Below are 25275 nucleotides of genomic sequence, written 5' to 3' on the forward strand. Positions count from 1 at the left end.
ACAATGACCCGGCGGAGATCATCATCATCGGGCACATCATCTGGTTCCTCTTAATCTTCAGCAGCTTCACCCGTTGCAGCATCATTGGCCACATCGTCTGGTTCCTCTTGATCTTCACCAGCTCCCCCCGTTGCAGCATCACCGTATTCAGGGGGCACATAGTTGTCATCGTAGTCTTCTTCTTCGCCGTCTTCCATCGTAACCCTTATTTCTCCGTGCCTCGTCCAAACATTATAGTGTGGCATGAAACCCTTGTAAAGCAGGTGGGAGTGAAGGATTTTCCGGTTAGAGTAAGACCTCGTATTCCCACATTCCAAATATCGTTATTTGGAAGGCCTTTGCTGAAATTCATACAAAAAGGCAAATTATCCTATCCGGGACACCATTCCAAAATAACTTTGGAGGACTTCGTCATGCCCTGGTTACTTCCGGCTAATGATGAAGCCATGGATTTCTTCAATACTTTGACACTAGGAAACCTCTCTCGACCCCTCCGCGATCCTTGACCCCTCGAACCCTCGACGACCCTGGAACCCTCGACCCCTAGACGACCCTGAAATAAAAAGAGGAGAAGAAGAAAGGAATATCTAGAGGAGAATATCGAAGAAAAAAAGAAGAAAAAAAAGAGGAGAAGAAGAAAGGAATAGAGGAGAAGAAGAGAAAATAGAATATATTCTATTTTCTCTTCTTCTCCTCTATTCCTTTCTTCTTCTCCTCTTCTTTTTTTTCTTTTTCTTATTTATTTTTCCCCTTCTTCCTCTCCTCTTCTTCTCCTTTCTTCCTCTTCTTATTTTCCTTTTTCCTCTCCTTCTTTTTCTTCTTCTTCCTTCTTTCTAGCTAGATATATAAAACTTTTCTAAAAATGTAACTTTTGCATATATACATGGAAAAATTGTTATCGGGGAGGGAGTATATCGACCCCCCCCCTCGACCCTCTTTTACTTCTTCTTCCTTCTTCCTTCTTCCTCTTTTCTTATCCAACACAAAACACATCTCATCTCATCTCATTTCATCCAAAAATAATTCTTTGCATATGAACATACATACATTTACTTTTTTTCTTAAATGTTACATATGAACATTTTCTTAAATGAGCATATGAACATTTTTTTAAATATTAATGAGCATATGAACATACATATCAACAAAAAATAGACCTTTTTCTTGGTAACAAAAAAAATGCAAAAACGAGCATTATATATACAGCATATACAGAGCATTATACAGTGAACATACATACATACATACATACAGTGAGCATATACATGAGCATTATACGGCGACGGCGACGATGGTTGGCGGTGGCGCGCGCTTACGGATGACGCGCGGGGACGGCAATGAGAAGGAAAAGGGGAGGAGGCAGGGGCTCACAGCGCGGGGAGGGGTCGAGGTCGCCGGCCGGAATCGGTGCGGGCGACGATGACGGCGTCGGCGGGGGCGGCGGGCGGCTTCGGGGTAGCCTGGCGGCGACGGGGCAGGGGCGACGACAGGGGCGCGTGGACGGCGTCTGGGCGGCGGGCAGCGTCGGGGCAGCGGATCGGTGTCGATCTGGGCAGCCTGGCAGCGTCGATGAGCTCGGCGTCGTCGGGCGGGCCGGGGGGCAACTGGCGATGAGTTCGTCAAATTTTCCCAAGTGCTACTTATTGGTCACGGTTGGTGACACGAACCGTGACCAATGCCCCCTTTAGTCCCGGTTGGTGCCACCAACCGGGACCAATGGCCTTGTGCTGCCCCGCGCCCAAAAGTTTAGTCCCACCTCGCTAATTGAGAGGGCTCGGGAGTGGTTTATAAGCGCTGTTGCGCCCACCCTCCCGAGCTCCTCTCAACTGCAGGCTTTCGGGCCTAATCTGTCACTGCAATGCCTGTGGGCCTACTGGACCTGCTGCGGGCCTGAATCCTGGCCCATGGTAGGGTTTCTAGTCGTATTCAGGCCGTGGTGGCCCACTAGGTGGCATTTTTTTGATTTTGTTGCTTTATTTATTTTCTTTTGTTTTTTGCTTTATTTTTTAATTCTTTATGCTTTTAGTTTTAGAAAAATTATAAACTTTTTATTAATGCCATTAGTTTTCAAATTTGAAAATAATTATTTAGTTTTTTTGTTTTCTATGTTGCTTTATTTATTTTATTTTGTGATTAACTTTACTATAAAAATATTTTTTTCCTGTTTTTTGATTTGTTTTTTGCATTGTTTATTTTCTTTTGTTTTTTGCTTTAATTTTTAATTCTGTTTGCTTTTAGGTTAGCAAAATTATAAACTTTCTGTTAGTGCCATTAGTTTTAGAAAAATTATAAACTTTCTGTTAGTGCCATTAGTTTTCAAATTTGAAAACACTTTTTTAGTTTTTTTTGTTTTCTTTGTTGCTTTATTTATTTTATTTTGTGATTAACTTTACTATAAAAATAGTTTTTTCCTGTTTTTTTGATTTGTTTTTTGCATTATTTATTTTCTTTTGTTTTTCTGCTTTAATTTTTAATTCTGTTTGCTTTTAGGTTAGCAAAATTATAAACTTTCTGTTAGTGCCATTAGTTTTAGAAAAATTATAAACTTTCTGTTAGTGCCATTAGTATTACGAGGGCCGAACCATAAGACATGAAAGCATTTCAAATGAACTCTGAAAAAGTTGAAAGTTGGGATGGTATCATAATTTCACCCACATAGCATGTGCATGTACAAAACGGACAATGGTAGCATGTTCGTGTGTTACAAAGTTGCGGGAGAAAGTCTTCACTTTTTCTTCGCTTGTGTCATTTGCTTATTGCACCGTAACCATGGATAATCTTCATTGTTTATCAGGATGCTTGGGCCAGCCTTGACATTGAAGGGAGGAATTTCATGAAACTTTTCATAATCTTTAGACATGTCTGTCTTGCCGTCCACTCCCAGGATGTCCCTTTTTCCTAAAAGAACTATGTGGCGCTTTGGCTCATCGTATGATGTATTCGCTTCCTTATCTTTTCTTTTTCTCGGTTTGATAGACATGTCCTTCACATAGATAACCTGTGCCACATCATTGGCTAGGATGAATGGTTCGTCAGTGTACCCAAGATTTTTCAGATCCACTGTTGTCATTCCGTACTGTGGGTCTACTTGTACCTCGCCGCCTAACAGATTGACCCATTTGCACTTAAACAAAGGGACCTTAAAATCAGGTCTGTAGTCAAGTTCCCATATGTCCACTATGTAACCATAATATGTATCCTTTCCGCTCTCGGTTGCTGCATCAAAGCGGACACCGCTGTTTTGGTTGGTGCTCTTTTGATCTTGGGCGATCGTGTAAAATGTATTCCCATTTATCTCGTATCCTTTGTAAGTCAATACAGTCAAAGATGGTCCCCTGGACAACAAGTACAACTCATCACAAACAGTGTTGTCACCTCTGAGACGTGTTTCCAACCAACTACTGAAAGTCCTGATGTGTTCACATGTAATCCAGTCGTCGCACTGCTCCGGGTGTTTGGAGCGCAGACTGTTCTTGTGATCATCGACATACGGGGTCACCAAGGTAGAATTCTGTAGAACTGTGTAGTGTGCTTGAGACCAAGAATATCCGTCCCTGCATATTATTAAGTCTCTTCCAAGAGTGCATTTTCTAGTCAGTCTCCCCTCATACCGCGATTTAGGGAGACCTATCTTGTTAAGGCCAGGAATGAACTCAACACAAAACCCGATAACATCCTCTGTTTGATGGCCCATGGAGATGCTTCCTTCTGGCCTAGCGCGATTACGGACATATTTTTTAGGACTCCCATGAACCTCTCAAAGGGGAACATATTGTGTAGAAATACGGGCCCCAGGATGACAATCTCGTCGACTAGATGAACTAGGACGTGCGTCATGATATTGAAGAAGGATGGTGGGAACACCAGCTCGAAACTGACAAGACATTGCGCCACATCACTCCTTAGCCTTGGTACGATTTCTGGATCGATCACCTTCTGAGAGATTGCATTGAGGAATGCACATAGCTTCACAATGGCTAATCGGACGTTTTCCGGTAGAAGCCCCCTCAATGCAACCGGAAACAGTTGCGTCATAATCACGTGGCCGTCGTGAGACTTTAGGTTCTGAAACTTTTTCTCTGGCATATTTATTATTCCCTTTATATTCGATGAGAAGCCAGTCGTGACCTTCATACTGAGCATGCATTCAAAGAAGATTTCTTTCTCTTCTTTCGTAAGAGCATAGCTGGCAGGACCTTTATACTGGTTCGGAGGCATGCCGTCTTTTTCGTGCAAATGTTGCAGGTCCTCCTGTGCCTCAGGTGTATCTTTTGTCTTCCCATACACGCCCAAGAAGCCTAGCAGGTTCACGCAAAGGTTCTTCGTCACGTGCATCACGTCGATTGAGGAGCGGACCTCTAGGTCTTTCCAGTAGGGTAGGTCCCAAAATATAGATTTCTTCTTCCACATGGGTGCGTGTCCCTCAGCGTCATTCGGAACAGCTAGTCCATCGGGACCCTTTACAAAGATTACGTAGTGTAAATCATTGACCATAGCAAGCACGTGATCACCGGTGCGCATGGCGGGCTTCTTCCGGTGATCTGCCTTGCCTTTGAAATGCTTGCCTTTCTTTCGACATTGATGGTTGGTCGGAAGAAATCGACGATGGCCCAGGTACAGATTCTTCCTGCATTTGTCCAGGTATATACTTTCAGTGTCATCTAAACAGTGCGTGCATGCGTGGTATCCTTTGTTTGTCTGTCCTGAAAGGTTACTGAGAGCGGGCCAACCGTTGATGGTCACGAACAGCAACGCCTTAAGGTTAAATGCCTCCTGTCTGTGCTCATCCCACGTACGTACACCGTTTTCATTCCACAGCTGTAAAAGTTCTTCAACTAATGGCCTTAGGTACACATCAATTTCGTTGCCGGGTTGCTTAGGGCCTTGGATGAGAACTGGCATCATAATGAACTTCCGCTTCATGCACATCCAAGGAGGAAGGTTATACATACATAGAGTCACGGGCCAGGTGCTGTGATTGCTGCTCTGCTCCCCGAAAGGATTAATGCCATCCGCGCTTAAAGCAAACCATACATTCCTTGGGTCCTTTGCAAACTCATCCCAGTACTTTCTCTCGATTTTTCTCCACTGCGACCCGTCAGTGGGTGCTCTCAACTTCCCATCTTTGTTTCGGTTCTCACTGTGCCATCGCATCAACTTGGCATGCTCTTCGTTTTTGAACAGACGTTTCAACCGCGGTATTATAGGAGCATACCACATCACCTTCGCAGGAACCCTCTTCCTGGGGGACTCGCCGTCAACATCACCAGGGTCATCCCGTCTGATCTTATACCGCAATGCACTGCATACGGGGCATGCGTTCAGATCCTTGTATGCACCGCGGTAGAGGATGCAGTCATTAGGGCATGCATGTATCTTCTCCACCTTCAATCCTAGAGGGCATACGACCTTCTTTACTGCGTATGTACTGTCGGACAATTCGTTATCCTTTGGAAGCTTCTTCTTTAATATTTTCAGTAGCTTCTCAAATCCTTTGTCAGCCACGGCATTCTCTGCCTTCCACTGCAGCAATTCTAGTATGGTACCGAGCTTTGTGTTGCCATCTTCGCAATTGGGGTATAACCCTTTTTTGTGATCCTCTAACATGCGATCGAACTTCAGCTTCTCCTTTTGACTAATGTATTGCGTCCTTGCATCGACAATGACCCGGCGGAGATCATCATCATCAGGCACATCATCTGGTTCCTCTTGATCTTCAGCAGCTTCACCCATTGCAGCATCATTGGGCACATCGTCTGGTTCCTCTTGATCTTCACCAGCTCCCCCCGTTGCAGCATCACCGTATTCAGGGGGCACATAGTTGTCATCATAGTCTTCTTCTTCGCCCTCTTCCATCATAACCCCTATTTCTCCGTGCCTCGTCCAAACATTATAGTGTGGCATGAAACCCTTGTAAAGCAGGTGGGAGTGAAGGATTTTTCGGTTAGAGTAAGACCTCGTATTCCCACATTCAGTGTGTGGACAACACATAAAACCATTCTGCTTGTTTGCCTCAGCCGCATCGAGAAACTCATGCACGCCCTTAATGTACTCGCGGGTGTGTCTGTCACCGTACATCCATTGCCGGTTCATCTGCGTGCATTATATATAATTAAGTGTCCAAATTAATAGAAGTTCATCATCACATTAAAACCAAAGTGCATACATAGTTCTCATCTAACAACATATAGCTCTCCAGAGCATCTAATTAATTAAATCATACATTGAAACTATGTAAAACATTTCAATGCGAAAACAAATGCGATCATAATCGCAACCAAGGTAACAATTGATCCAACGGCATAATGATACCAAGCCTCGGTATGAATGGCATATTTTCTAATCTTTCTAATCTTCAAGCACATTGCATCCATCTTGATCTTGTGATCATCGACGACATCCGCAACATGCAACTCCAATATCATCTTCTCCTCCTCATTTTTTATTTTTTCCTTCAACAAATTGTTTTCTTCTTCAACTAAATTTAACCTCTCGACAATATGGTCGATTGGCATTTCTGATTCACATACATCCTAGATAAATAAAATCTATGTCACGTTGGTTGGCATAATTTTCATAAACAATAAATGAACCAATAGTTATAAAGATAATATACATACCACATCCGAATCATAGACAGGACGAGGGCCGACGGGGGCGGATACCAAAACCATCGCACTATATAAGATGCAATAATAAATGTAAGAAAATGATACAAGTATCTATCTAAACATACAAGTAAGAATATTTTTCCTTTCAGAAAGAAGATAAGAACAAGAGGTTCACCATGGTGGTGTCGGTGATGAGATCAGCGCGGGTGATCGACGGCGGTGAAGACGGGGACGGGGCATGACGGACCGCTAAATCTAGACAAATCTCGAGGAAAATGGAGCTTGGAGGTCGAGCTTCGAGAGGAGAAAGCTTAAGTAGTGTGGCTCGGGCATTCCATCGAACACCTCATGTGCATAGGAGGTGAGCTAGAGCACCACAAAGCCCTCTCCCCCTCGGCCAGAGAAAAACAGAGCACTGGGGTGCTCTGCTCGCGAGTGAGGGGTATATATAGGCACCTCATTGGTCCCGGTTGGTGACATGAGCCGGGACTAAAGGGGAGCCTTTAGTCCCGGTTCAAGCCACCAACCGGGACCAATGGTGGTGGGCCAGGAGTGAGGCCCATTGGTCCCGGTTCATCCCACCAACCGGGACCAAAAGGTCCAGATGAACCGGGACCAATGGCCCACGTGGCCCGGCCGGCCCCCCGGGCTCACGAACCGGGACCAATGCCCACATTGGTCCCGGTTCTGGACTGAACCGGGACTAATGGGCTGACCCGGCCTGGACCAAAGCCCTGTTTTCTACTAGTGATTGTTATCATGGCTTATGTGATATGGGTGCAAGTGCTAGTGTTATACCGCATACTTTATACGAAGAAATTAAGAATGGAATTGCACCTGTTGAGTTAGAAGATATTGATGTTACTATTAAACTTGCCAATAGAGATACTATTTCACCAATTGGAATTGTTAGAGATGTTGAAGTCTTGTGTGGGAAAACTAAATATCCTGCTGATTTTCTTGTTCTTACTTCCCCACAAGATAGCTTTTGTCCCATTATATTTGGTAGACCCTTCTTAAATACCGTCAATGCTACCATAGATTGCACAAAGAGTGTTGTTACTGTTGGCTTGGATGATATGGTTCATGAGTTTAATTTCTCTAAATTTAGTAAACAACATCGTGAGGAAGAATTACCTAGTAAGGATGAAATTATTGGTCTTGCTTCTATTGCCGTACCTCCTAGTGATCCTTTAGAACACTATTTGCTAGACCATGAAAATGATATGTTCATGAATGAAAGAAGGGAAATAGATGAAGTATTCTTTAAACAGGAACCTATTCTGCATCACAACTTGCCTGTTGAAATTTTAGGGGATCCTCCTCCACCCAAGGGTGATCCCGTATTTAAGCTTAAACCTTTGCCTGATAATCTTAAATATACTTATCTTGATGAAAAGAAGATATATCCTGTTATTATTAGTGCTAACCTTTCAGAGCATGAAGAAGAAAGATTATTGAAAACTCTGAAGAAGCACCGTGCTTCTATTGGATATACTCTTGATGATCTTAAGGGCATTAGTCCCACTCTATGTTAACATAAAATAAATTTAGAACCAGATGCCAAACCAGTTCGTGATCCTCAACGACGCCTGAATCCTAAAATGAAAGAAGTGGTAAGAAAAGAAATACTAAAGCTTCTGGAGGTAGGTATAATCTATCCCGTTGCTGATAGTGAGTGGGTAAGTCCTGTTCATTGTGTCCCTAAGAAGGGAGGTGTTACTATTGTTCCTAATGATAAAGATGAATTGATTCCACAAAGAATTATCACAGGTTATAGGATGGTAATTGATTTCCGCAAATTAAACAAAGCTACTAAGGAAGATCATTACTCCTTACCTTTTATTGATCAAATGCTAGAAAGATTATGCAAATATACACACTATTGCTTTCTAGATGGTTATTCTGGTTTCTCTTAAATACCTGTGTCGGCTAGAGATAAATCAAAGACTACTTTTACATGCCCTTTTGGTACTTTTGCTTATAAACGTATGCATTTTGGTTTATGTAATGCACCTGCTACCTTTTAAAGATGCATGATGGCTATATTCTCTGACTTTTGTGAAAAGATTTGTGAGGTTTTCATGGACGACTTTTCCGTCTATGGTTCCTCTTTTGATGATTGCTTGAGCAATCTTGATCGAGTTTTGCAGAGATGTGAAGAAACTAATCTTGTCTTGAATTGGGAAAAGTGCCACTTTATGGTTAATGAAGGTATTGTCTTAGGGCACAAAGTTTCTGAAAGAGGTATTGAAGTTGATAAAGCCAATGTTGATGCTATTGAAAAGATGCCATGTCCCAAGGACATCAAAGGTATAAGAAGTTTCCTTGGTCACGTTGGATTTTATAGGAGGTTCATTAAGGACTTCTCAAAAATTTATCGGCCTCTGACTAATTTATTGCAAAAAGATATACCATTTGTCTTTGATGATGATTGTGTAGAAGCATTTGAAATACTTAAGAAAGCATTAGTCTCTGCACCTGTTGTTCAGCCACCCGATTGGAATTTACCCTTTGAAATTATGTGAGATGCTAGTGATTATGTTGTAGGTGCTGTTCTAGGACAAAGAGTTGATAAGAAATTAAATGTTATTCATTATGCTAGTAAGACTCTAGACAATGCTCAAAGAAATTATGCTACTACTGAAAAAGAGCTTTTAGCAGTTGTATTTGCTTGTGATAAGTTCAGATCTTATATTGTTGATTCTAAAGTAACTATTCACACTAATCATGCTGCTATTAAATATCTTATGGAAAAGAAAGATGCTAAACCTAGACTTATTAGATGGGTTCTCTTGCTACAAGAACTTGATTTGAATATTGTTGATAGAAAGGGAGCTGAGAACCCCGTTGCAGACAACTTGTCTAGGTTAGAGAATATTCTTGATGACCCACTACCTATAAATGATAGCTTTCCTCATGAACAATTAAATGTTATAAGTACTTCTCGTAGTACTCCATGGTATGCTGATTATGCTAATTATATTGTTGCTAAGTTTATACCACCTAGCTTCACATACCAGCAAAAGAAAAAGTTTTTCTATGATTTAAGACATTACTTTTGGGATGACCCACATCTTTATAAAGGAGTAGATGGTGTTATTAGATGTTGTGTACCTGAGCATGAACAAAAACAGATCCTACGCAAGTGTCATTCCGAGTCTTATGGAGGACACCACGCTGGAGATAGAACTACACATAAGGTATTGCAATCTGGATTTTATTGGCCTGCTCTCTTCAAGGATGCCCGTAAGTTTGTCTTGTCTTGTGATGAATGTCAAAGAATTGGTAATATTAGTAGACGTCAAGAAATGCCTATGAATTATTCTCTTGTTATTGAACTGTTTGATGTTTGGGGCTTTGATTATATGGGACCTTTTCCTGCCTCTAATGGATACACACATATTCTAGTTGTTGTTGATTACGTTACTAAGTGGGTAGAAGCTATTCCAACTAGTAGTGCTTATCATAACACTTCTATTAAAATGCTTAAGGAAGTTATTTTTCCGAGGTTTGGAGTCCCTAGATATTTAATGACTGATGGTGGTTCACACTTTACTCATGGTGCTTTCCGTAAAATGCTTACTAAATATGATGTTAATCATAGAATTGCATCTCCTTATCACCCCTAGTCTAGTGGTCAAGTAGAGTTGAGCAATAGAGAGCTCAAATTAATTTTGCAAAAGACTGTTAATAGGTCTAGAAAGAATTGGTCCAAGAAACTTGATGATGCATTATGGGCTTATAGAACTGCATATAAAAATCCTATGGGTATGTCTCCGTATAAAATGGTTTATGGAAAAGCATGTCACTTACCTCTCGAACTAGAACATAAGGCATATTGGGCTATTAAAGAGCTCAACTATGATTTTAAACTTGCCGGTGAGAAAAGGTTATTTGATATTAGCTCACTTGATGAATGGAGAACCCAAGCTTATTAAAATGCCAAGTTGTTTAAAGAAAAAGTTAAAAGATGGCATGACAAAAGGATACAAAAGCGTGAGTTTAATGTAGGTGATTATGTATTGCTATACAACTCTCGTTTAAGATTTTTTGCAGGAAAGCTTCTCTCTAAATGGGAAGGCCCCTATGTTATCGAAGAGGTCTATCGTTCCGGTGCCATAAAGATCAACAACTTCGAGGGCACAAATCCGAAAGTGGTAAACAAACAAAGAATCAAACATTATATCTCAGGTAATCCCATAAATGTTGAAACCAATATTATTGAAACCGTAACCCGGAGGAATACATAAGAGACACTTTCCAGAATGTTTCAGACTCTGAAAAGGAATAGGTATGTGGTACGGTAAGTAAACCGACTCCAAAACAATTTTTAAGGCAATATTTCTCTGTTTTGGAATATTTAGAAAAATAGAAAAATAAGTAGCAGTTCGGGAAGGACACGAGGGCCCCACGAGGGTGGTGGGCGCGCCCTACCCCCTGGGCACGCCCCCCTACCTCGTGTGCCTTCCGGACTCCGTTTTCTTGCACGTTACGTATTTTGGTCGGTAAAAATTCATTATATAATCTCCCGGGGGTTTTGACTCCCGTATCACACAAAAATCTCCTGTCTTTGTTTCGAGCTGTTTTTCTGACAGATCTAGATTATCATGACGTCTCCAAGTGCTTCCAAGGACAAGTTCTTCGAGAAGGTCATCAACCCTTACCTCGCGGAGGTGCTGCGACACCCTCAAACCATTGAGATGCGTGATGGGTTGTTGCACATCCGTGATGTTGAGGGACCAAAGGGAACCGGAAGCGTGGAGACGAGGCTCGAAGCAATGGAGCAACAAATTTTCAAGTGCCAGGGGATGGTGGAGCGTGGAATCAACGCTAGCCACACGATGCTCGCGGAGTTCACTAACAACTACAAGCCGGATGCCAAGAACACCGAGGAGGCCATCTTCAAGCTGTATGAGAAGATCGGGCACCTCCAAGCCCAAATCTACGACCTGCAAAACCAAAACGGTGAGTATGAATATAGATTCAAAAGAATGAGTTTGGCTGCAGATTCGAGGATTCCAGAGACTCGATCATCCTTCTATGATGGTGAACCTATGCCTTGGAAGATGGATGACAAGCCCGCATCGTCAACAACACCTCCACCTTCTTCACTGACCAAGGAGATATAATCACATGGGTATGGGCACTCCCCTTGGCAACTGCCAAGCTTGGGGGAGGTGCCCCGGTATCGTATCACAATCACAACTCCTATTTTTACCGTTTACTTAGTTCGATCCTATTAGTAGTATCTTAATCTAGTAGAATAAAGCTTATGGCATGATCTAGTTTTGAGTTTTGCTTTATGATCTTTCTATGTAATCGAGTCTGTGAGGTATATATAATAAAGATTAGTGTTGAGTCAAGGGCTTGATTATTTTGCCATGATCTTGGGTGAATAAAAGAAAAGAGAAAAGAATAAAAAGAAACAAAAAGTTCATATTGATATTATTGAGAGTAATGACTTCACATAGAAAGAGTATGATGATTAAAAGTTGTTGGGAGTTGGCATACATAGCTTTGGTCATTGTTGCAATTAATAGGAAGTAATAAGGAAGGAAAGGTTTTCACATATAGATATATTATCATTGACATCTTTTATGATTGGGAGCACTCATTAAAATATGACATGCTAAAGAGTTGATGTTGGACAAGAAAGACGACGTAATGAGTTATGTCTTTCTTATGTCTGAGATAAAGTATGTTGTCATGGATCCTCTAACTTGTTGAGCTTGCCTTTCCCCCTCATGCTAGCCAAATTCTCAGCACTAAGTAGAAATACTACTTGTGCTTCCAAATACCCTTAAACCAGTTTTGCCATGAGAGTCCACCATATCTACCTATGGATTGAGTAAGATCCTTCAAGTAAGTTGTCATCGGTGCAAAGCAATAAAAATTTCTCTAAATGTGTATGATTGATTGGTCTGGGAGAAATAAGCTTTATACGATCTTGTGATGTGGAAGTAATAAAAGCGATGGACTGCATAATAAAGGTTCATATCACAAGGGGCAATATAAAGTGACGTTCTTTCGCATTGAGATTTTATGCATCCAACCATAAAAGCGCATGGCAACCTCTGCTTCCCTCTGCGAAGGGCCTATCCTTTATTATTATCTTCTACCTTATGCAAGAGTCATGGTGATCTTCACCTTTTCATTTTCATTTTATCCTTTGGCATGCTCAGCGTGTTGGAAAGAACATGATATATATATATATCTAATTTGATGTAGGGGAGCATGAACCATTATTGTTGACATTACCCTTGAGGTAAAAGGTTGTGGGGCAAAACTATAACCTCCTATCTTTTTCTGTGTTCGATTAAAACTCCATAACCACAAGTATTGCGTGAGTGTTAGCAATTATGGAGGACTAAATGATAGTTGAGTATGTGGACTTGCTTTTAAGCTCTGACATAGACTCTTTCCGATGTTATGATAAATTGCAATTGCTGCAATGATTGAGATTATAGTTTGTTGGAGCTCAATAAGGTTTATGATTTATACTTTTGCATTGTGAATAGATCATCACTTGAACATAAGTAATCATATGACAAAATCTATATATGTTGCTTTTATGAGAATAATCATGATGCCTTCATGTCCGTATTTTATTTTTTTATAGACGCCTCTACCTTTAAACATGAGGACATATTTATTGTTATCGGCTTTTCGCTTGAGGACAAGCGAGGTCTAAGCTTGAGGGAGTTGATACGTCCATTTTGCATCATGCTTTTATATCAATATTTATTGCATTATGGACTGTTATTTCACTTTATGTCACAATACTTATGGCTATTCTTTCTTATTTTACAAGGTTTACATAAGGAGGGAGAATGCCGGCAGCTGGAAGTCTGGGCTGGAAAAGGAGCAAATATTAGATACCTATTCTGCGCAACTCCAAAAGTCCTAAAACTCCACGGAACGCCTTAAAATAAATAAAGAAAAATCCTCGCCAAAGATGAAGGCCAGGGGGCCCACACCCTACTCACGAGGGTGGGGGGTGCGCCCCCTACCTCGTGGGCCCCCTGGTGGCTCTCCGACGCCCATCTTCTCCTATATGAAGTCTTTCGATGAGAAAAAAATAAGAAGGAACTTTTCGGGACGAGACTCTGCCGCCACGAGACGGAACCTTGGCGGATCCAATCTAGAGCTCCGGCAGAGCTGTTCTGCCGGGGAAACTTCCCTCCGGGAGGGGGAAATCATCACCATCGTCATCACCAACGTTCCTCTCATCGGGAGAGGGCAATCTCCATCAATATCTTCACCAGCACCATCTCATCTCCAAACCCTAGTTCATCTCTTGTATCCAATTCTTGTCTCAAAGTCCGGGATTGGTGCTAGTAGGTTGCTAATAGTGTTGATTACTCCTTGTAGTTGATGCTAGTTGGTTTATTTGGTGGAAGATCATATGTTCAGATCCTATATGCATATTATTACCCCCTCTGATTATGAACATGAATATGCTTTATGAGTAATTACGTTCGTTCCTGAGGACAAGGGAGAAGTCTTGCTATGAGTAGTCATGTGAATTTGGTATTCGTTTGATATTTTGATAAGATGTATGTTGTCTAGCCTCTAGTGATGTTATGTGAACGTCGACTACATAACACTTCACCATTATTTGGGCCTAGAGAAAGGCAGTGGGAAGTAATAAGTAGATGATGGGTTGCTAGAGTGACAGAAGGTTAAACCCTAGTTTATGCGTTGCTTCATAAGGGGCTGATTTGGATCCATATGTTTCATGCTATGGTTAGGTTTACCTTAATACTTTTGTTGCAGTTGTGGATGCTTGCAATATAGGTTAATCATAAGTGGGATCCTTGTTCAAGTAAGAACAACACCCAAGCACCGGTCCACCCACATATCGAATTATCAAACTATCGAACGCGAATCATATGAACGTGATGAAAACTAGCTTGACGATATTCCCATGTGTCCTCGTGAGCGCTTTTCCTATTATAAGAGTTTGTTCCGGCTTGTCCTTTGCTACAAAAGGATTGGGCCACCTTGCTGCACTTTATTTACTTTTGTTACTTGTTGCTCGTTACAATCTATCTTATCAAAAAACTATATGTTACCACTTATTTCAGTACTTGCAGAGAATACCTTGCTGAAAACCGCTTATTTATTTTTTTCTGCTCCCCGTTGTGTTCGACACTCTTACTTATCGAAAGGACTACGATAGATCCCCTATACTTGTGGGTCAACACACGGCCATGCCTCTCACGCAAGCAAAACCACGCCTTTCACGAAAATAAAGAGAAAACATGTTTTTTCCCGTTTCTGAAAGGCACGACCGTGCTTCTCGCACGAGCAAAACCGTGCCTTTCGCGGAAGGAAAAAAAACAGAAAACACGTTTTTTGTTTCCGAGAGGCACGGCCGTGCCTCTCGCGAAAGCACAACCGGGGCTCTCGCGGAAGCAAACCCCTGCCTCTCGCGGAAGGAAAAAAAGTGTTTTTTGTTCCCGAGAGGCACACGGCTGTGCCTCTCACGAAAGCACAACCGTGCCTCGCGGAAGGAAAAAAAATAAAAAACGCGTTTTTCCCGTTTTTGAGAGGCACGGCCATGCCTCTCACGAAAGCAAAACCATGGCTCTTGCCGAAAAAAAAAGAAAACATGTTTTTTCGTGCGAATTTCTTTTTCGATTTTTTTGTCAAAGAGCTAAAGAAGACAGGTAGGAAATCAAAAAAAGAGAAAAAACCAGTTTAAAAGCCGAAAACGCATGCGAAAAGATATAAAATTCAAAGGGAGTGTTCAGAGCGTGACACGTGATGACGAATGAGTGCGCGTCGAGTATCATTGCGAGGATCCCGAAGGAGCGCTCCTCAACTAGTTGCTCCCCCGCCACCTCGGAGCAGATCAACCCAGAGGACGGGTTCTCACACATCATCGTGGGCCGCAGCACTCTACAAACCACTAGACCCGGCGCCGGCCGACAACAGAGCCCAAAAATACCCAGACACGTTTGAGGCCCACAGGTTTCTCGGAAGGAAAAAAACGTTTGAGGCCCACAGAAGAGGCGCAAGTCGACGGACCAACCAACTCACTCCGTCACTCGCCGTGCCGTCTCGTGTGGTCTCGCTCGCTGTCCCATCTCGATTCTTCCTCCCACCCGATTCCCCCAGCTCAGCCGCCCCTCTCCTCCCAGCCCCCCACCGCACGCCACTCCCACCCACCACGCTCCCGCCACCGGCGAGGCGACCGCGCCCGATGAACATGTCGCAGTTCATGGACAAGAAGATCCTCGGCCTCGCCGCCTCCGCCGCCCCCTTCCCCTCCCTCACGGGCGACGGGGGCGAGGGCTCGTCGGCCAGGGATCTTCCCCATGGCCACCAGATCTCGACACCGTTAACTTCATCCGATGTAGTCGAAGAAGAGGAACGTCGCCACCTGTCGTCATCCACACACCCAATTGCAAGACAACAAACACAACTACAACAACCGACACGACCATCACCCATGAGAGTGTCGACGACCGACCACCAGACACGAATCTCGTCGGATCCAGAGATCGACGAGACGACCGGGCCACCTGCTCCCCGACGCCACCGATTGAAGCGACGCCAAGATGGAGGAAGAGCAGAGGCAAATTATTCCGACACGGCGCCTCTCCTCCATGAAAGCAACGCCCCAAGAAAGCACTAGGCCAACCCTAACTAAAACCAGAGCCGAAGCACCAGGCTCCCCACCCCCTCCCGTCGCCGGAGCGACAGACGGAGGAGGCAGGGTCCAACGGGCAATGGCTTGGCCGGCGAAGTTGTAGGGAGAAAGATCACCCAGAAATCGCCTCGTGATCGCCCTTTAGAGCGGTTACAGGGGATCTGCTGCTGCAGTGTGCCGTGACCAACACCAAAAATTCTTGGATACATTCCCGCAGTACCGATACTGTGTGGATCCGGGATCAGCCCAGGGCCGCAACACTAGACCCGCCGCCGGGCCGAACAGCAGAGCCCAGAAATACTCCTACCCAGACACGTTTGAGGCCCACGGAAGAGGCGCAAGCCGACGGACCAACCAACTCACTCCGTCACTCGCCGTGCCGTCTCGTGTGGTCTCGCTCGCCGTCCCATCTCGATTCTTCCTCCCCACCCTCTCCCCCCATCGCCCCAGCTCAGCCGCCCCCCTCTCCCCTCCCAGCCCCCGCCGCACGCCACCCCCACCCACCACGCTCCCGCCGCCGGCGAGGCGGCCCCGCCCGATGAACACGTCGCAGTTCATGGACAAGCAGATCCTCGGCCTCGCCGCCTCCGCCGCCCCCTCCCCCTCCCTCGCGGGCGGCGGGAGCGGGGGCTCGGAGCTCCTCGATCTGATGGGCCCCGACCCCCAGGAGGAGAGCGAGGACGGCCTGCGCCGCCGCCACCACCACAGCGCCAACGGCACCGCCACCGACGTGCTGCCCAGCTACGACTTCCAGCCCATGCGCACCGCCACGGCCGCCCCCGCCGCCGCGCCGCCCTCGTGGGGTTCCCTCGACTCCAACTCCAAGCCCGCCTCGGTCTCCGCCTCCGCCTCGTCCCCATACAACCTCAAGGTACCTACTGTTACTCGTCGGATCTCTCGATCTAGCTGCGATTCATGTCCTTGCCTCAAGCAAATTACCTGATTATTTCGTGTTGCAAAGTTCACAAAGGCGCCTAGTTCGGAAGATAAATCTAGCAGTAGCTTGTAGGCACTATCGTGAATTGTGATATACTGATATTGAATTGCTGGGCAATATGCGCCATAAGTGGATTGGCTGGGTAAAAGAAGGAGCTGCACATCTGATAGGTTCATGTTGGCTTGTCTTGGGTACATGATACTGTTAGTTACTCCCTCCGTCCGATGAAGAGTGTACATCTAGAGATTTTAGGACAAATTATGGAGTTAAGTAAAAAATGCATTGGAAAGGTGCAAGCCACCATCTCTCTCCTCTTTAATTACCTAACCCCCAATGAGCTAAGTGCATGTAGAAATTAAGAAGACTCTGTGTAGATTACTATTGGTCTTGATTACTGTGTGATGAGATATAAGTATTTTTTTCTACTTTAAAGTGCATTGGAAAGATAGAAGTACACTCTTTTGTGGACAAATTTTGAAGCTAGATGTACACTTTTCACCGGACGGAGGGAGTAGGTACTACTACTAAATTTTGGGTATCCTATAGCATGCATTGGAAACATGGCCTTGTTATTTTGTGGCTATCAAGTTAGCACATACAAATGGTATGCATAATCGAATTGTCGGTTCCTCAAGCAATCTATAAGTCATGTTTCAATTCCATGCAACTTATCTCAGTGAATTTGTAATACATGCCATCTAACAAGCATGTGATGGCTCGTAGATAGACGCTTATTTGTCAGAAAAATGATCAGTGCGACTGAACTCCTGTAGATTTGTACATTTAGTTTTTTTTTCTTTGCATGCTGTTAGATGCCAGATTGTCAGTACATCTGTCCGGTGAAATTTATGTCGAGATCTTGTTTTGTTAGAAGCTACACACAAATTTCTGCTGACAAATTGCTGTTTACATTCTTGCATATGACTGATTTAAATGTAACACATCAGATATCATGGCGATACACATTTTCCCCAGTTCTCACATTTACGACTTTATTTGTACTCTTTTGAATTACTTTGTTGAATTTGTAATTCTTATTTGATATGTTTGTTCCATTGGTTCTGTCGATTGCATGCATTGAACTTCTAATTATTATTAGTTGCATTTGATAATAGATACCATCATTTGTCATATATAGCTTACTTACATTTTTTTTATGATGGAAAGAGTGCTGGTATATTGGAGAACCGTGTGCCGAAGAATGTTAATCATGAGGAAGACAGGAGTAACTTTGGACTGGTAACTATAGCAGATATTGATCGAACCATGAAGAAGTATTCTGATAACCTGTTGTATGCACTAGAAGGTGTAAGCTCAAGGCTTTCACAGCTGGAGGGTAGAACACACCATCTTGAAAGTTCTGTTGATGACTTCAAGCTAACAATTGGCAACTTTAATGGTAGCACTGATGGAAAACTGAGGCAACTTGAGAATATGTTGAGGGAGGTATGCTTCATTTGACTCTCCTGCTCCACCCCTCTCTGAAATTTTTATGATTATACGATTGTTATGCTTGCGAAGCAATGCATCTTATGTCATATTGGCATTGGTTTACTGAGTAGGTTACAGTGATGTGCTAACTCACCGCTGGTCATTTTTGACAACTGATTCCATGCTCTACCGGGATTATGTTGGAAATTATTGTATATACCTAATAGACATTGCTGTCTTATTTTGAGCTCTGTAGTGAAGTACTCCCTCCGTCCCATAATATAAGATCGTTTTTCAAGCTATGTTAGCTTGAGAAATGATCTTATATTGTGGGACGGAGGGAGTAGTTAAGACATTTATCTGTTTCAAGGCTTAAACCTATCAGTGATACACATAGATATTTGGTGGATTCTTCTTCTAGATGCATATTCACATTTTAGGCTTCTATAGTTTTTCCTCCTTCTAAGATGGTCGTTCACATTGCATGTCATTGTTCCTTCAGATGATGCTACAAATAATCACCTTTTTTTGTAATTGCTACTCATGGGGTATTATTTTCGCACTAGTATTGTGCTTGCATAGATGTATGGTTGTGTGATAATAGAGAGAGCGTCACTTAAACGCTTATGAACAGTACCCTGTTGCTTTGTTGTTATGCTATTGGGATAACTTACATATAATTTTGTAATACTACATGCAGGTCCAAGCGGGTGTACAGATTATGCGTGACAAGCAGGAAATTGTTGAAACACAGCTTCATCTTGCAAAGCTCCAGATACCCAAAACTGAGACCCAGTCATCAGAAAATAGTGGGGTTGGACAGGCAGACTCGCGGCACCAGTCAGTTGCTGCGCAGCAGGCAGGCGTTCAGCCGCAACATCAACCCCAAACTTTTCCTGCCCTTCCTGCTCCTAACGCGCCGCCTCCACCTCCAACACTTCAAAGTCAGCCTCCAGCACAGTTCCTAGGTCATTCATCGGCTCCCTCTGTACCAGCTTTACCACAGGAACCCTACTACACACCATCAGCCCAGACAACTGAAGCCATTCATCAGCAGTATCAAGCCCCTCCAGTTCCACAGCCGCAGGCGCCTCCAGCACCACAACAACAGTATCAAGCCCCTCCAGTTCCACAGCCACAGGCGCCTCCAGCTCCACCGCAGCAGTATCAAGCCCCTCCAGTTCCACAGGCACATGCACCTCCAGCTCCACCACAGCAGTATCAAGCCCCTCCAGTTCCACAGGCGCAGGCGCCTCCAGCTCCACCACAACAGTATCAAACCCCGTCTCAGTTTTCTCAATATTCACAACAACCTCAATCTACAATTGTTAACCCTTCAAGCCCACTTGCACCTCCTGCACCCCAGCAGACAGAGTATGCGCCTTCTCATAGCTATCCACCAAATGTTCGCACTCCTTCAGCTTACATGCCGCCGCCAAATGAATCAGCCCCGCCTTTCTATGGACAGAATCCTAGCATGTATGAACCTCCTGCAGTCAGGCCCAACTCTGGGCCACCGCCATCCTATGGTGCCCCTGGGTATGGGCCACAGGGAGGAAGTAGCTTTTCTGAATCATATGGTTACACTGGATCTCCTTCTTACCGTGGGAACGCTGGAATGAAGCCCACGCCTTTTGCTCCTTCAGGACCATCCTCTGGGGGTAGCGGCAACAGCTACGGCACCAGGCTCCCCACAGCTCGGATACTACCACAAGCAGAGCCAGTCAGTTCCAGCCCGACCGCTGCATCGGGCAACCGGGTGGCCCTTGATGATGTGGTAGAGAAGGTTGCGACCATGGGGTTCTCAAGGGAGCAGGTGAGGGCAACCGTGCGGAGGCTGACCGAGAATGGGCAGAACGTTGACCTGAATGTGGTGCTCGACAAGCTGATGAACGGGTGATAAGTCAAGATGTCGCCACACTACCCATTTGGCACAGTTTGTGTATAATATTTTAAATGACACGTCTTGCGCGCAAAATATCAGTGTTGGGGCTAGTATCAGGTTTGCTGCCCGCTCTCTTGGTCGCTCTGCTTTCTTCCATCCACAGGTGTTGTTAATGAGTGAATATATAACATACTCTTGTTCTTTCCGTATATGTGATGATGATATACCAAGAACTCAACTATGGTTTCTTTTGTTCTGTTAATAAAAAAACATTTAGTGTGTTTTCATAAGCTATTTTATGTGTGGATCTAGCCATTGTTGAGGAAATCGTTAACTGGTAGCTGCTCGGTTGGCTAGCGAGTAGGGGATTAATCGGCTAATCGGCAAGTTAATCGGCCATTTAATCAATTAATCGGACGATTCTTCGGTTTATCGGTTACTCGGTGACCCTATGAGTAGGGATTAATCGGCAAGTTAACTGGTTAATCGGATGAATTCTTGAACAGGGGATCTAGCACATACCAAAACTCAAATATAGTATAGAAACACCAATATCTGCACTCCCATTATTCAATCTGAAGGAACTAATGAATTATGGTGGATTATATTCCCAATCACTTTTCTGCACTTTCTTCATTATACAGTGATAGGTAAGCATGTTCAGGCCCTTCCATATGTAGAATGTGGCATTCAAAATCACTACGGTTGTGGCTTGAATTACCTTTTTTTTATATAGTAGTAGAGTATGAGGTCTGAACTTAGATTTGAAGTTCCCTCGAAATTTGCAATTCTATAGGTAGATTTTGTGATCCCCTTTGGACATTGCTCCGCAGAGATCGATCTCTGTGTTTCTGTGGACCTCGAAGAAGCTGGACCGGGCATGAGGGCAGGCCAGTAAGTGAAGATGGGCAAAAGACTAGAATTCCAAATGCTAGCTGCATCATGTGCTTGTTGCTGGCTGAAAGCCTGAATATAAGAGCATCTACAACAGGTCCCCTCGTGTTGCCTTTTTTTTGACTCAACTGGACCCCTCAAACTGACCCTATATGTTTGGGCTGTCTAGCACCCCTCATGCCCGGTCCATATGTGGACCCTTCAAACCGACCCTATATGTTTGGGCTGTCTAGCATCCCTCATGCCCAATTCATGTTGGACGGAAATATAGCCGGACACGTGCGCCACGTCGGACTTATGGGCATGACCCATGCCTACAACCCATCGGTCAGACTTACGGGCATGACCCATGCAGAAACACCTACAACCCATCGGTCTGACCGGTGCTCTACTAGTGTCATGTCATTGCTCTGGCATGCCGCCCGAGGAGACAAACCTGGCTATTTAAGCCGAACGACGAGCCTCAACCCTAGTTGCCTCCATTTCATCCCTCTCCCTCTAGTCCGCACCGCCACTACGGCCTTGACCGTGCCGTTTGCCGGTAGGCGGTAGCCATGGTCTGCCAGAAGATTATGTACTTACAAGATGCTCACCCTGCAATGTTGAGCGGAGATTCTAGCAGAGATGGAGGCACGACACGTCACTCGCATTGTAGCCAGCTTGCCTCCAAACTCTTCGGTGGAGGAGAGGAGGGAGTAGGAGGCGCCAAATGCGGAGACGGCGGAGGTGGAGTCATGGGATGAAGAGGAGGAATAGGCCGAGGTAGATCCAACGCCGAAGCAGGCTAGATTCGGCATGGAGGATACGCCGGCGGAGTTCAAGGTTGCCCAAGCAAAGGAGGCGACGGAGCAGCTTGCCATTCTTGAGTCCATCTGGTCCGAGGCGGAGGTGGAGGCGAACCGCCGCTTCCTCCATGATGCGGAATTGGAGCTTGAGCAGCTCTTCACAGACGAGGAAGACGCGCGCTAGAGTTTTGTCTTGCCGCCGATGACCATGAGGCCGGTGTCTCCTGCAAAGACATATCGACATATCCGGCGACAAGTAGCTAGTTTCCTTGTTTTTTTAGCTATGTACATAGACGAGTTTGACACTGCATGTAGTAGTATATGGATATGAGGGTTGAGAAATGAGAACCATGGTTGCAATGTCCGTGAAATGAGAGTTAATCTGTCATTGTCCGCGGACGTGCCCGGACGATTCCAAAGATGTTTACGGGCCTGAATTTGTGATGTTCGGCCTTATGAGGAAATTAGCTGTTATGAGCCTCGTAGCTGATGTGAATGTCAAAAAAAATCTAGAATAAATTTAGAAAATGCAAACACTCCCATCTCGCGGTTAGCATAACGGACGGCTTGCAACATGACGTTCACTGTGTTCAAAAAAAAAAAACATGACGTTCACGCTTGTCCCGGCTACCATGTGGGTCACATCGCCGTCCTTAGGGCATCTCTAGCCGTTGGCCCTCCAGGGGGCGCCTAAAATCGCCGCCTGGGGGTGAGCCGGCGTAAAAATTGGGCCTGGGGCGAGTTGATCCCCAGCCGCCGGCCCCAGGGCTGCCCCCAGACACGTTTTAAAATAAAAGAAGTTCGGCGAAGTTCGGCTTAAATACAATAAAATTCGGCTAAACACGATAAATTTCGGCCAAACACGATAAATTTCGGCACATTCCGGCGAAGTTCGCGGATTTTCATTACATAGCATATATACATAAACTAATCTAAAGGAAAAACTTGCTGAAGTCGCCGCCGTCGCAGCCATCGTCGTCGTCGGCCTTCTCCTCCTTGACGCGGGCGCCCCTGCTGGACCCCTGCCCGGCGTCGCCATGGCGGACTGGTGGCGGCGCATCGTCGTCGTCGTCATCGCTGTCGCAGATGACGACGACTCCGCCTTCGTCGCGGCCGCGTCGACGCTCCGTGAAGCGAAGCAGGGCGGCGCGCTGGCGCTCCTTCGCCTTCTCCAGGCGCTCCTTCTCCATCGCTATGGAGTCCCTGCGCCCCCATTCCAGGGCCACGTCGTCGTCGTCGAGCTCCGTTGTCACCGGCGCGGCCGACTCCTTCTTCACCGGCGCGAGCCCCGGCTTCGTCTTTGGCTTGACGAAGCGCGGAGGAGGAGCCGAAGAGGAGGCGCTCCGGCCGCCCTCGTTGATAACGATGCCGGCGCTGCGAGTGCACCGGCCGAGCGGCGTCTCCGCCGCGGGCTCGGCCTTGACGCCGAGCAGGGCCGGAGTGCCGGAGGAGTGCGATGAAGATCGAGAGGAGGAAGAAGAGGAGGAGGACCCGAACCTCCTTGGCACCCATGGCCCGGCGCGTCGGTGCTGCGCCGGGGCGGCCGCCCTTGCTGGGTACGCCAACGGCGGGTCATTTCCGCCCTCGAGGTACGTCAGCACGCCCTCGAGTGTGCAGCCGGGGACGCCCCACCACAGGTGGCGCCCCTCGCTGTTCTGCCGGCCGCCAACCACTGGCGCGCCGTTGATGGACGCCAAGCGCTGCTGCTGGCGGCGCTCGAAATACGTCGCCCAAGCCACGTGGTTGTCGGCGGCGTACTGGGGGAGGGAGAGTTGGGCGTCGGTGAGGGAGGCGCGCACGACCTCGACTTCCTCGGCGAAGTACGTTGGCTTCGCCACGGCGTCGGGCAACGAGGGAATGGGCACTCCCCCGGCGCTGAGCCTCCTGTTGGGGAACGTTGCAGAAAACAAAAATTTTCCTACGGTTTCATCAAGATCCACCTAGGAGTTCATCTAGCAACGAGTGATCGGATTGCATCTACATACCTTTGTAGATCACGCGCGGAAGCGTTCAAAGAATGGGGATGAGGAAGGCGTACTCGACGTGATCCAAATCAACGGAGATCCTAGCGCCGAACGGACGGCACCTCCGCGTTCAACACACGTACAGTCAGCATAATGTCTCCTCCATCTTGATCCAGCAAGGGGGAGAAGAGGTTGAGGAAGATGGCTCCAGCAGCAGCATGACGGCGTGGTGGTGATGGAGCTGCAGTACTCCGGCAGGGCTTCGCCAAGCTCTATGGAGGAGGAGGATGTGTTGGAGAGGGAGAGGGAGGCACCAAAGGCGTGGTGTGAGAAGCCCTCCTTCCCCCACTATATATAGGGAGCCTAGGGGGGGGGGCGCCGGCCCTAGGAGGTGCAATCTCCTAGGGGGGCGGCGGCCAAGGGAGGAATCCCTCCTCCCCAAGGCACCTAGGAGGTGCCTTCCCCCTTTAGGACTCTTCCTTTCTTAATCTCCTGGCGCATGGGCCTCTTGGAGCTGGTGCCCTTGGCCCATATAGGCCAAGGCGCACACCCCTACAGCCCATGTGGCCCCCCGGGGCAGGTGGCCCCACCCGGTGGACCCCCGGGACCCTTCCGGTGGTCCCGGTACAATACCGGTGACCCCGAAACTTGTCCCGACGGCCGAAATAGCACTTCCTATATATAATTCTTTACCCTGGACCATTTCGGAACTCCTCGTGATGTCCGGGATCTCATCCAGGACTCCGAACAACATTCGGGTTACTGCATATACATATCCCTACAACCCTAGCGTCACTGAACCTTAAGTGTGTAGACCCTACGGGTTCGGGAGACATGTAGACATGACCGAGATCACTCTCCGGTCAATAACCAACAGCGGGATCTGGATACCCATGTTGGCTCCCACATGCTCCTCGATGATCTCATCGGATGAACCACGATGTCGAGGATTCAAGCAACCCCGTATACAATTCCCTTTGTCAATTGGTATGCTACTTGCCCGAGATTCGATCGTCGGTATCCCAATACCTTGTTCAATCTCGTTACCGGCAAGTCACTTTACTCGTACCGTAATGCATGATCCCGTGACCAGACACTTGGTCACTT

General features: G+C 45.8%; 1 protein-coding gene across 1 annotated transcript; it reads left to right on the top strand.

The window, feature by feature from the left end:
- Positions 1–16743: 16743 nt before the first annotated feature.
- Positions 16744–20812, top strand: LOC119267092 (proline-rich protein 36-like). Its single transcript, XM_037548403.1, has 3 exons — positions 16744–17143; positions 18377–18655; positions 19341–20812. Exons 1-3 carry the CDS (start codon positions 16811–16813, stop codon positions 20538–20540), a joined length of 1812 nt encoding a protein of 603 aa, XP_037404300.1. The 5' UTR covers positions 16744–16810; the 3' UTR covers positions 20541–20812.
- The last annotated feature ends 4463 nt before the right edge of the window (positions 20813–25275 follow it).

Source organism: Triticum dicoccoides, chromosome 3A (genome assembly GCF_002162155.2).
Source record: "Triticum dicoccoides isolate Atlit2015 ecotype Zavitan chromosome 3A, WEW_v2.0, whole genome shotgun sequence".
NCBI classification, from domain to species: domain Eukaryota; kingdom Viridiplantae; phylum Streptophyta; class Magnoliopsida; order Poales; family Poaceae; genus Triticum; species Triticum dicoccoides.

Coding starts and splice junctions, on each gene's coding strand:
- LOC119267092 (XM_037548403.1), top strand. CDS start 16,811: ATGAACACGTCGCAGTTCATGGACAAGCAGATCCTCGGCCTCGCCGCC. Junction 17,144..18,376: donor CGTCCCCATACAACCTCAAG/GTACCTACTGTT, acceptor TATGATGGAAAG/AGTGCTGGTATATTGGAGAA. Junction 18,656..19,340: donor TTGAGAATATGTTGAGGGAG/GTATGCTTCATT, acceptor TACTACATGCAG/GTCCAAGCGGGTGTACAGAT.